The 12,825-nt window shown below is 44.2% G+C and overlaps 1 protein-coding gene across 1 annotated transcript in view; it reads right to left on the reverse strand.

Moving 5' to 3' along the window:
• eipr1 (EARP complex and GARP complex interacting protein 1) overlaps window positions 1–12,825 on the reverse strand; it is a 99,675-nt gene that overhangs the window by 50,379 nt on the left and 36,471 nt on the right. The window contains 2 exon segments of the mRNA XM_023986378.2: window positions 2,084–2,183; window positions 6,645–6,807. Coding sequence (XP_023842146.1) covers window positions 2,084–2,183; window positions 6,645–6,807 — 263 coding nt within the window.

The raw sequence follows: 12,825 nt of genomic DNA on the forward strand, positions 1-12,825 counted from the left end.
GTGCTAGTCTTTTTGACCGCCCTCCAAGATGGTGACGGGGATTCCCCCAAGGGCAAAAGGCGAGGGTGAGTGGACGAGGGTGTGTCTTTTATAAGCTTGAACCGCAGAGACATGGACTGTGATGTGTGCCATTCAGACGCTGAACGGGCAAGAGTATGGTAGTAGGTGGGGGGGGGGGGTGTACCTCAATATTAGGTAGTGTTCCTAATGTGTGGTGTACTCAATGTATATCTAGCTTGCATGGGGGTCGTTAAAACATGGAACAGTTACTTGACACGAGTTAACTATTTTAGGTGGACACAGCAGAAGAGAATTGGGCACCAGTGAACCAGCTCTGAAAGTCCACAAGAACACCCACAGGAGCCACTGCTCTGGACACTAAAGCTAGCCCAGATACAGTGTGTTGGTGAGGCAAGCAGAGTACACCCTAGACAGTTCTTATAACACCGTTGTTGGGAAGGGAGGGAAAGATAAGACCGGTCTGATACCGTGGTTATCAAATAATGAGCATGGGGTATGGGAGAGCGTATGGTGGTGTGTGTGTGTGTGTCTCACGTGCCTGGTAGAGCTCTCCGTCAAGTCCCAGAGCAGAGCGTGGTTACAGCCAAGAGATCACACGCTTCCCATCTCCCATGGGCTCCCACAGGACACTGCAGCAGAGAGAGAGAGACAGCGAGATCGAGAGAAAGAGAGTGAGAGAGAGAGAGAGAGAGCGAGGGAGAGAGAGTTAGTTCACAGGACACCACACACACACACGCGCATCAGTGCGAGAAAAAAAAGGTAAACGCTCTTCTACACAACCACAGTACAATGCGCACACACATCCAATGGCGGCAGTTTATTACCAAAGTTTATTACCACGCGTATGTAGTCAAATGAGCACTATGTAGTATTTACTGCGTGTGACACATACACAGTGCATGATAAGAGCTGCCTGTGTCTGCTATAGACTGATGTCATTAGTTCTAGTGGTGATAAATGAGACTGGCCCATCTCCTCTGAGTCATTCATCAGGTGTGAGCAACACAACATGAAGCCTCCACTGTGCTGTGTGTGGGGAAGATAAAGGGATGGAAGGAGGAGGAGAGGACAAAGTTACAGTCTTCCTCAGGATTTTCATCCAACTCAGTAATTTGCATATCTTGTGAGGGAGAAGCGGGACAGGGGGAGAGAAGGAAGAAAGGGAACAGAGGAGTTTATGGAAGTTGTAAATCCAGGGATGATGGGGACAGTTTTTACTGCCCTCCCAAGGTGCTAGGAGTCACACACACACACACACACACACACACACACACCACACACACACACACACACACACACACACACACACACACACACACACACACACACACACAATGTCAGTGTAGGAGCAGCACTGTCTGTCCTTCTCTTACCTGTCTCTCTCTCTCTTTCTCTCTCGTTGTCTGTCATTCATTTATTCCATAAAAACAGCTACAATCTGAAGTCATATATTCACCACCCCCAGATGTATAAAAGTAGCCCTCCCAATAGTATTAATTAATTCATAAAAGAGAGAGAGAGATCCTCTTCCCCTTTATGGCAACAGCCAGCCGCTCTTATAAAAAAAATAAGTTATGTGCATTTGACCTTGAGCTCTGCGGCGGCTTGGCATCCTGGTAGGGACTGAATATGTAAATACATGGAGGACTGCCAGGGAGGGGAGCTTTACAGGCCCATATATCTCAGACAGTCCTGGGCGAGACACCGCCGCCGTGTGGTGTACTCAATGTATATCTAGCTTGCATGGGGGTCGTTAAAACATGGAACAGTTTACTTGACACGAGTTAACTATTTTAGGTGGATCACAGCAGAAGAGAATTGGGGCACCAGTGAACCAGCTCTGAAAGTCCACAAGAACACCCACAGGAGCCACTGCTCTGGACACTAAAGCTAGCCCAGATACAGTGTGTTGGTGAGGCAAGCAGAGTACACCCCTAGACAGTTCTTATAACACCGTTGTTGGGAAGGGAGGGAAAGATAAGACCGGTCTGATACCGTGGTTATCAAATAATGAGCATGGGGTATGGGGAGACGTATGGTGGTGTGTGTGTGTGTGTCTCACCGTGGCCTGYGTAGAGCTCTCCGTCAAGTCCCAGAGCAGAGCGTGGTTATCAGCCAGAGAGATCACACGCTTCCCATCTCCCATGGGCTCCCACAGGACACTGCAGCAGAGAGAGAGAGACAGCGAGATCGAGAGAAAGAGAAAGAGAGTGAGAGAGAGAGAGAGAGAGCGAGGGGAGAGAGAGTTAGTTCACAGGACACACACACACACACACGCGCATCAGTGCGAGAAAAAAAAGGTAAACGCTCTTCTACACAACCACAGTACAATGCGCACACACATCCAATGGCGGCAGTTTATTACCAAAGTTTATTACCACGGTATGTAGTCAAATGAGCACTATGTAGTATTTACTGCGTGTGACACATACACAGTGCATGATAAGAGCTGCCTGTGTCTGCTATAGACTGATGTCATTAGTTCTAGTGGTGATAAATGAGACTGGCCCATCTCCTCTGAGTCATTCATCAGTGTGGAGCAACACAACATGAAGCCTCCACTGTGCTGTGTGTGGGGGAGAGATAAAGGGATGGAAGGAGGAGGAGGGAGGGACAAAGTTACAGTTTCCTCAGGATTTTCATCCAACTCAGTAATTTGCATATCTTGTGAGGGGAGAGCGGGAAAGGGGGATAGAGAGGAGAAAAGGGAACAGAGGAGTTTATGGAGTTGTAAATCCAGGGACGATGGGGACAGTTTTTACTGCCCTCCCAAGGTGCTAGGAGTCACACACCACACACACACACACACACACACACACACACACACACACACACACACACACAACACCACACAACACACCACACACACCACACACACACACACACACACACCCACACACACACACACACACACCACACAACACACACACAGCAAAGTCAGTGTAGGAGGCAGCACTGTCTGTCCTTCTCTTACCTGTCTCTCTCTCTCTTTCTCTCTCGTTGTCTGTCATTCATTTATTCCATAAAAACAGCTACAATCTGAAGTCAATATATTCACCACCCCCAGATGTATAAAAGTAGCCCTCCCAATAGTATTAATTAATTCATAAAAGAGAGAGAGAGATCCTCTTCCCCTTTATGGCAACAGCCAGCCGCTCTTATTAAAGAAAATAAGTTATGTGCATTTGACCTTGAGCTCTGCGGCGGCTTGGCATCCTGGTAGGGACTGAATATGTAAATACATGGAGGACTGCCAGGGAGGGGAGCTTTACAGGCCCATATATCTCAGACAGTCCTGGGCGAGACACCCGCCTCCGTCCTTCTCATCAAACTGTTTCTCCGTCTGCTTTGTATTCAGATGAGTTTAATTCAATAGCAACATATGCACACGCTCATGGTATTGGGGGGAAATCAGATTGGGCTGCTTTGGGGAATAGAGACAAAACAGATAAATCCGGTTGGCTTGGCTACAGAGTTACAGTGAGGGATCAGCTCAATAGAGCTATACAGGGTCTTTGGAAAGTATTCAGACCCCTTGACTTTTCCCACATTTTGTTAGGTTACAGCCTTATTCTAAAATTGATTAAATKGTTTTTTTCCTTCATCAATCTACACACAATACCCCATAATTAAGCAAAAACWGTTTGGGGGGGGGTTCTCCCATTCTTCTCTGCAGATGCTCTCAAGCTCTGTCAGGTTAGATGGGGAGCGTCGCTGCACAACTATTTTCAGGTCTCTCCAGAGATGTTCGATCGGGTTCAAGTCCAGGCTCTGGCTTGGCAACAAGGACATTCAGAGGCTTGTCCAGAAGCCACTCCTGCATTGTCTTGGCTGTGTGCTTAGGGTRGTTGTCCTGTAGGAAGGTGAACCTTCGCCCCAGTCTGATGTCCTGAGCGCTTTGGAGCATGTTTTCATCAAGGATCTCGCTGTAATTTGTTCCATTCATCTTTGCCTCGGTCCTGACTATTCTCCCAGTCCCTGCCCCTGAAAAATATCCCCACAGCATGATGCTGCCACCACAATACTTCACCGTAGGGATGGTGTCAGGTTTCCTCTAGACGTGACGCTTGGCATTCAGGCCAGCTCTAGAAAGAGGCTTGGTGGTTACAAACTTCTTCCATTTAAGAATGATGGAGGCCACTATGTTCTTGGGGACCTTCAATGCTGCATAAATGTTTGGGTACCCTTCCCCAGATCTATGCCTGGACACAATCTTGTCTCGGAGCTCTACAGACGATTCCTTCGACCTCATGGCTTGGTTTTTGCTCTGACATGCACTGTCAACTGTGGGACCTTATATAGGTGTGTGCCTTTCCAAGTCATGTCTAATCAATTGAATTTACCACAGGTGGACTCAAAATCAAGTTGTAGAAATCTCTCAAGGATGATCAATGGAAACAGGATGCACCTGAGCTGACTTTCAAGTCTCATAGCAAAGGGTCTGAATACTTATGTAAATAAGGTATCTGATTTTTGTTTTCAATACATTTGCTTAAATTTCAAAAAACCTGTTCTCCCTTTGTCATTATGGGGTATTGTGTAGATTGCTGAGGAAATTGTTTTATTTAATCAATTATAGAATGAGGATGTAACGTAAAAAAAAAGTGGAAAAAGTCAAGGCGTCTGAATACTTTCTGAAGGCACTGTAGGTCCAAGGCAAGGCCTGGGAAAGACACAGTGGATGAGAGAGAGAGAAAAGAGAAGGGTGTGAGAGAGAGATAGAAAAGGGAGGGAGACAGAGATGGGAACAGAGATAGTAGAAGAGGGAGAGAGATTGAAGAGAGAAAGGGAGATAGGAACTAAGAAGGACAAAATATGGGCAATTTAAAAAAGTGTGTCTGTTTAGGCGCATGCATGTGTAGAGACAGGATTAATCAGCCAAGCAGAGTTTATGTGTCCAATTGAAGGTGTGTTAGAATACTGGTCTCCACGGCCCCTAACATTACTGACAGTATTGACTGGCTTGCATATGACTGTGTGGCTGCCTGAGATCCCATTGGGCTAACATTGATTGACTTTGAGTGCAAATCATACTCTGTGATCAACACACATACAGGCATACACCCACCCCTGTATACAAAGGCTACACACACATGCTCACAGACACACACACTTACCCCCCTCCCGTCACACCCTCCAGTGAAAAAATAAAACAGTGTGCCTGTTGAGCTTCATGATTCCTCATGGTGCCCAGCCAAGCCATGATTAGTCCTAATCGCTCAATGGGAATTGATTCCTGAGCCTGGTGCTGCTCCAAATCGAAATGAGGCGCTTGGCTCCCCAAAGCAAGGGGAGAGAAATGTAACCATGCCAGAGTACTACGGTTTGTGGGTCTACTTCTTCATTCCAGCCACGCTCCACAACACGACACTAGCCCAAATGTTAGTCCAGCAAGGCTGAGGAGGGACTGAGGTACAGCCATAAAAGGCATAAAGGAAGTACATACATACATACATACATACATACATACATACATACATACATACATACATACAGGAAGGAAGGTAATAAGTGATCTGAACCCACTCAGACTCTCATACAGTACATTAAAAACAGCTTCCTGTGCTCCTTCTGAGTCTATTTCTCCTCGAAATAGACTACATTCGACAGTATATCCTCACCGCTGAGAGCCCTGTTGATAATATACAGTATGTACATACAGACACTCTCATGTACTCCTTCTCTCACACACTTAGACAAGCACAGTCGCACACATACAAACACACCCTCTGCTGGTTGCTGTGCTCCTGCCAGCGTAGTCAGAGACGGCGGGGGTTGCAGCCTGAAAGAGATGGACGAGGTGGGCACCAAACCAAAGCCATCCATCTCTCAGAGCCAATACAACAAAGCGAAGGCTGCGAGACTCCCAGAACACACACACAGACACACTATCATGCCCTTGAGAGTGTAGCAGCTCTGGAGGTGTCAGAATGGCAGACAGCAGAACCATCCATCTCCACCACAGAGCCCCACCTCACTCACCCAACTGAAGGCTATTGCACACACACACATGCACAATTGCAGCCTCTAAAATATATATTTTTTAAATAGTGCTCGGGGAAGTTTCTTAAAATGGAAATGGGGAATTTAATTTGGAATGCCAAAATGCAATCTTCCTTCCAAAGGCATGAGGCATAAGACAAAGGCCTGAGCAGTGGCTGAGCCCTGGGATATGTAGGTCACTCAACACTTCACAACATAGTATTTTAAAGTATAGACCAGGATACACTTCAGTAGTACATGAGAGAGAGAGAGACGGGGCAAGTGACAGAGGGAGATAACAACGAGATGAGGGAGAATGAGAGATAGAAAGATTTAAAGATAGAGGAAGATAAGCGGGTATAGGGGTATAAATGGTGAGAGGCAGGACCATAGATTTAGAAAGACAAAATACACAGAGATAGAGTCTAATGGAGAAGGGGAGAGAGACAGAGGGGGAGAAGGAGAGAAGATGAGATAGAGYAACAGAGAACGAGGGGAAAAAGAACACAAAGGAGAAAAGAGCAGAGAAAAGTATCGAAACAGGGGGTCGTGGAAACCCTATAGTTTCAGGGTTGAATTGATATGACTGTTGTGTTGTATACAGTATTGTAGCTGTAGGCGACAGTCTGAGAGCGGCCTACCTGGAGGCGTTGCCATGGGCACTGTTGTCAAGGTGACAGAGGAGTTCCAGGTTCTGGGGGTTGTGGGAGTTGTGGGGGTCGTCTGGGGACTCGTGGCTCCCTGACTCCCACTCTGGGGGCATCCTCCATACAGCCCCACACGTCACTACGCGACTCTCACTGGCTGCAGTGGACAGGAGACAAAGTCAGTGTTAGACACCTGAGGTAGGTGGGGACTCACTCATGATATGGATATGAGAATGAAAACCAGAATGRGCAGAGGGACCAGGTCCGTGGGACCGCATCAGGGACCAGGTTATGAAGGTTCAAAAAACCTGGTGCAGCTAGATCCCTGTAGGTGCTTTCATTCAAATACATTTCCTTAGTGTCCTGTGATATACGCAAGGAACCATCAACCTGTGCGTTCTATGGAAAATAATCCATGACGTGGAAGGTGTGTTGCACGACGCGCTAGCGGAGTGGCACTAACCTTCCACGGAGTTTCATTATTTTCCAGAGAACACAGAGCCCAGAGTTAATTATCACACAAGCCATGGGGTATAATGTAACGGATATACCACTAGAAATGTGCCGCTAGAAATGTGTTCAATATCCACTGAAGTAGCTCGCAAGTMTACTATATTGAACAAAAATATAAAAACGCAACATGTAAAGTGTTGGTCCCATGTTTCATGAGCTGAAATAAAAGATCCCAGAAATGTTCCATATGCACATAAAGCTTAATTTGTTTCCATCCCTGTTAGTCTGCAATTCTCCTTTGCCTAGATAATCCATCCAACTGACAGCTGCTTAAACAGCATGATCATAACACGGGTGCACCTTGTGCTGGGGACAACAAAAGACAACTCTAAAATGTGCAGTTTTGTCACACAACACAATGCCACAGATGTCTAAGTTTTTGTGGGAATATGCAATGACATGCTGACTGCAGGATGTCCACCAGAGCTGTTGCAAGATAATGGAATGTACATTTTCTACCATAGCCTCCTCCAACTTCGTTTTAGAGAATTTGTCATTATGTCCAACCGGCCTCACAACCGCACACCACGTGTAACCACCCAGCCCAGGACCTCCACATCCGGCTTCTTCATCTGCAGGATTGTCTGAGATCAGCTACCCGGACAGCTGATGAAATGAGGAGTATTTTGATCTGAAATAAAGCACTTTTGTGGTGAAAAACTAATTCTGAATGCCTGGGCCTGGCTCCCCAGTGGGTAGGCCTGACTCCCAAGTGGGTGAGCCTATGCCCTCCCAGGCCCACCGTGGCTGCACCGCCTGCCAGTCATGTGAAATCCATAGATTAGGGCTAATTAATTTTTTTCAATTGACTGGTTCCTTATATGAACTGTAGCTCAGAAACCGTTGAAATTGTTGCATGTTGCGTTTATATTTTTGTTCAGTATAGATAGCTACAATAGTTGCCTTGGTAAACAACCAAACAGACTTGCTAGCTTAGCTAACAAGCCATCAGTCCTTCCATTCTATTATGAAAATCGAATTCACCAACGCCATAATGTTTTCAATTCATTTTGCTTCCAAAAGCTGTTCAAACATAGAACATATAAAAATGAATTTCATAGCCATTGAATAATACCGTGCATTACACAACGAGTGGGTCTAATCCTGAACGCTGATTGGTAAAAAACGCATTCCAGCCAGTGTCTAWTTCACAAGTTACCACTGGCTAAATCCATTGTCTCATCAGCTCAGCCAGGCAATTTATATACTAGATCTACACTGTAAAAAGCATCTAGACATGATCTCCCATTTGCTTTAGACTAGCATTTAGTTTTCAACAGTGGAGATTTGTAATAACCTTGTGGTCTGTCTCTCCGACATTTTCAACATTCTTTCAATATTGCGATACGATATCCAGCTGTCCCATAGTAATGAAGGTGTCGAAATCAGCCAGTCGAAATCATGAATCAGCATCATTTTAATGGATCTATACAAAGAAATGTGAATATAAAACACAGAAATACAYATAGTTTGCTGTCATTCCAGCTTCAGTTTGAAGTCATTATGTRAGCTGTGTAGTTGGCCATCTCTTCTGAACAGTGGCCTGGCAAGAGGGCAAATGTTCTATGCCAGGCGAAATTCCACATCATTAGATCGTTATGGATGTATCCCACCCAAAATCACTAGAAAATGCAAATGCAGCTACTTTGCTGTTATTCTGGCTGCACTGTTTGCCGTGACTGTGTTAGCCACAGTTGGCTAGCTACCAAGCAAAGGATAAGAACGTTGCCAGCCATCATGGCAACGGAACATTTAGAATGAACGACTGGGTCGCGTCCATAGATTTTCAACAAAAAGACTTAACTGGGTCGCATCTCTGGCAAACCGAACCGATAGAACGCATGACGGCCAGAATATATTGGTAACCCGTTGTATAAAAGTGATAATGCCTTCGAAGCCGGTGTTTGGAGGATATATTAGCATGGTTTGCCGGACCGAGACACTGGCTTCTCGGGCGATATCACTTAAATATTGCACGCTCTAGTATGCCCTTCAAGCAAATTAGAAACGAGTATTCAACAATGCCACGGTATAAATGACTCTCTCACTTGACTCACTCTAACGCTCTAACTACTCACTATTATTTTCAAGCTTCAAGTTTTAATGTCACGTGCACAAGTAGAGTGAAATGCATTTCTTGCAAGCTCAAAACCCAACAATGCAGTAATCAATATCAATGTAGTACTACAAATAACATAAGGTAGAACAAAAACTGAAGCTGCCAGTTGWGGACTTGTGAGGTGTCTGTTTCTCAAAGTAGYCACTCTAATGTACTTGTCCTCTTGCTCAGTTGTGCACTGGGGCCTCCCACTCCTCTTTCTATTCTGGTTAGAGCCAGTTTGCGATGTTCTGTGAAGGGAGTAGTACATAGCATTGTACGAGATCTTCAGTTTCTTGGCAATTTCTCYCATGGAACAGCCTTAATTTCTCAGAACAAGAATAGACTGTCGAGTTTCATAAGAAAGTCCTTTGTTTCTGGCCATTTTGAGCCTGTAATCGAACCCAGCCCAGGAAATGCTGATGCTCCAGATATTCAACTAATCTAAAGAAGGCCAGTTTTATGGCTTCATAAATCAGTTTTCAGCTGTACATAAACATAATTGCAAAAGGGTTTTCTAATGATCAATTACCTTTTTAAATTATAAACTTGGATTAGCTAAACATGTGCCATTGGAACACAGGAGTGACAGTTGCTGATAATGGGCCTCTGTATGCCTATGTAGATATTCCATTTGAAAAAATCTGCCATTTCCAGCTACAAAAGTAATTTCCAAACTTAAAAATGTCTACACTGTTTTCTGAACATTTGATGATATTTTAACCTGGAGGTGTGTTAGGTCATTGTCCTGTTGAAAAACAAATGATGTGCCACTAAGCCCAAACCAGATGGGATTGCATATAGCTGCAGAATGCTGTGGTAGCCATGCTTGTTCCATAGTTTTGATGTCTTCACTATAATTCTACAAGGTAGAAAATAGTAAAAATAAAGAAAAACCCTTGAATGAGTAGGTGTGTCCAAACTTTTTACTAGTACTGTATATATACACTACAGTTCAAAAGTTTGGGGTCACTTAGAATGTTATTGTGTTAAGTAAGTGTGTCTTGAATTAAAAATATAAAATAAATAAAAATCACTGACAGTGCACCAGCAAAGCACCATCACACCTCCTTCTCCATGCTTCACAGTGGGCCACACGCGGAGATCATCCATTCACCACTCTGCGTTCAAATTTGGACTCATCAGACAGACCAAAGGACAGATTTCCACCTGTCTAATGTCTATTGCTCGTGTTTCTGGCCCAAGAAAGTCTCTTCTTATTATTTGTGTCGTTTAGTAGTGGTTTCTTGGCAGGAATTCCACCATGAAGGCCTGATTCACGCAGTCTCCTCTGAACAGTTGATGTTGAGATGTGTCTACACTGAACTCTGAAGCATTCATTTATTCAATTTCTGAGGCTGGTAACTCTAATGAACTTATCTCTCTGCAGCAGAGGTAACTCTGGGTCTTCCTTTCCTGTGGCAGTCCTCATGAGGGCCAGTTTCATAATAACACTTGATGGTTTTTGCAACTGCACTTGAAGAAGCTTTTTCCGGATTGACTGACCTTCATGTTTAAAGTAATGACGGACTGTCGTTTCCTTGGCTTATTTGAGCTGTTTCTTGCCATATACGGACTTGGTATTACCAAATAGGGCTTATTCTGTATATCAACCCTACCTTGTACAACACAAATGATTGGCTCAAACGCATTAAGAAGGAGAAATTCCACAAATTGACTTCAAACAAGGCACACCTGTTAGTCGAAATGCATTCCAGGTGACTACCTCATGAAGCTGGTTGAGAGAATGCCAAGTGTGCAAAGCTGTCATCAAGGTAAAGGTTGGCTACTTTGAAGAATCTCACATATAAAATATATCTCGATTTGTTGCTCCATGATTCCACGTGTTATTTCATAGTTCGATGTCTTCACTATCATACTACAATGTAGAAAATAGTAAAATAAAGAAAAATATTGGAATGAGTAGGTGTGTTCAAACTTTTGACTGGTATGTATATATTTGAGCCCATCTCAGTGAACTAATCCATTGCGGAGGCCTAGACTAAAAGCCAATGTATGCTTGATTCAAAAATGTGGTAGGAGGCCTCATATGCAGGGTGTGAAGCAATTGCGGAGCCTCCAGAGGAATGCAGAGGCCAAATCGAGTATCCATGCCCCTCTGAATTGGTTGACGGTAGGTGGGGCGGTACATCCTATATAAACACAAACTCAAAATCACTTTCTTGACAACAGCTCTGCACTGCTCCTCGAGAGCAATAAGTAGGAATGCCCTGACTTCTGCTGAGGCACCACCACCACGGAGCTTCTCAAGAGTATTGTTTTCTTCACCTCAAAACAGCAAGCAAACAGTCTGTTTTTACATCCAATGAAGAATTACAATAGTTTACAATTTTTCGATAATCACAGCGTGTAAGGGAAAATGTTATGCTCTGATCCAGTGGAAACTTCATAAAGTAGGCTTCTATTTAGTGCTTGATTTGGACTGAAATAGGTTCCGGTACTAATTTTGGGTGCTGCTGGTACGGTTTAAACCCGCAAAACACCAGTCTCAACGTCAACAGCGAAGAGGCGACCCCGGATGCTGGCCTTCTAGGCAGAGTTCCCTGTCCAGTGTCAGTGTTATTTTGCCCAGCTTAATCTTTTCTTTTTATTGGACAGTCTGAGATATGGCTTTTTCTTTGCAACTCTGCCTAGAATGCCAGCATCCCAGAGTCGCCTCTTCACTGTTGACGATGAGACTGGTATTTTGCAGCACCCGAAGTCACAGGAAGACCAAAAAGATCAAGGCAACAACACCACGAGCCACTGCCTGTTCACCCGCTATCATCCAGAAGACGAGGTCAGTACAGGTGCATGAAAGCTGGGACCGAGAGACTGAAAAACAGCTTCGATCTCAATGCCATCAGACTGTCACAGCCATCACTAACATTGAGTGGCTGCTGCCAACATACAGACTCAAATCTCTTACCACTTTATTACATTTAATAAGAGGATTTAATAAAGGTATCACTAGTCACTTTAAATAACACCACTTTAATAATCTCTACATATCCTACATTACTCATCTCATATGTTATATACTGTATTCTATACCATCTACTGCATCTTGCCTATGCCGCACGGCCATCGCTCATCCATATATTTATATGTACATATAAATATACTTATTCATCCCTTTACATGTGTGTATAAGGTAGTCATTGTGAATTTGTTAGCTTATTGTTAGATAGTCGCTCTGGATAAGAGCGTCTGCTAAATGACTTAAATGTAAATGTAATGTAGATATTACTGCACTGTCGGAACTAGAAGCACAAGCATTTCGCTACACTCGCATTAACATCTGCTAACCATGTGTATGTGACCATTAATTTGATTTGATTTGTTGGGAATGGGCTCGTAAGTAAGTATTTCACGGTAAAGTGAAATTAAAATTGGATTTGATTTGAATTTGTCTCCTAGTGTCTGCTGGAAAGCAATAACCAGGTTTTCCTTTAGGATTTGTGCTTAGCTCTACTGACAAGCATACCCATAACATGATGCAGCCACCACAATGCTTGAAAAGGGGATCTGAGGGCCCATTAATTATTTTCAGCCTCCTTAGGG

Source organism: Salvelinus sp. IW2-2015, linkage group LG4q.2, assembly GCF_002910315.2.
Source record: "Salvelinus sp. IW2-2015 linkage group LG4q.2, ASM291031v2, whole genome shotgun sequence".
NCBI classification, from domain to species: Eukaryota; Metazoa; Chordata; class Actinopteri; order Salmoniformes; family Salmonidae; genus Salvelinus; species Salvelinus sp. IW2-2015.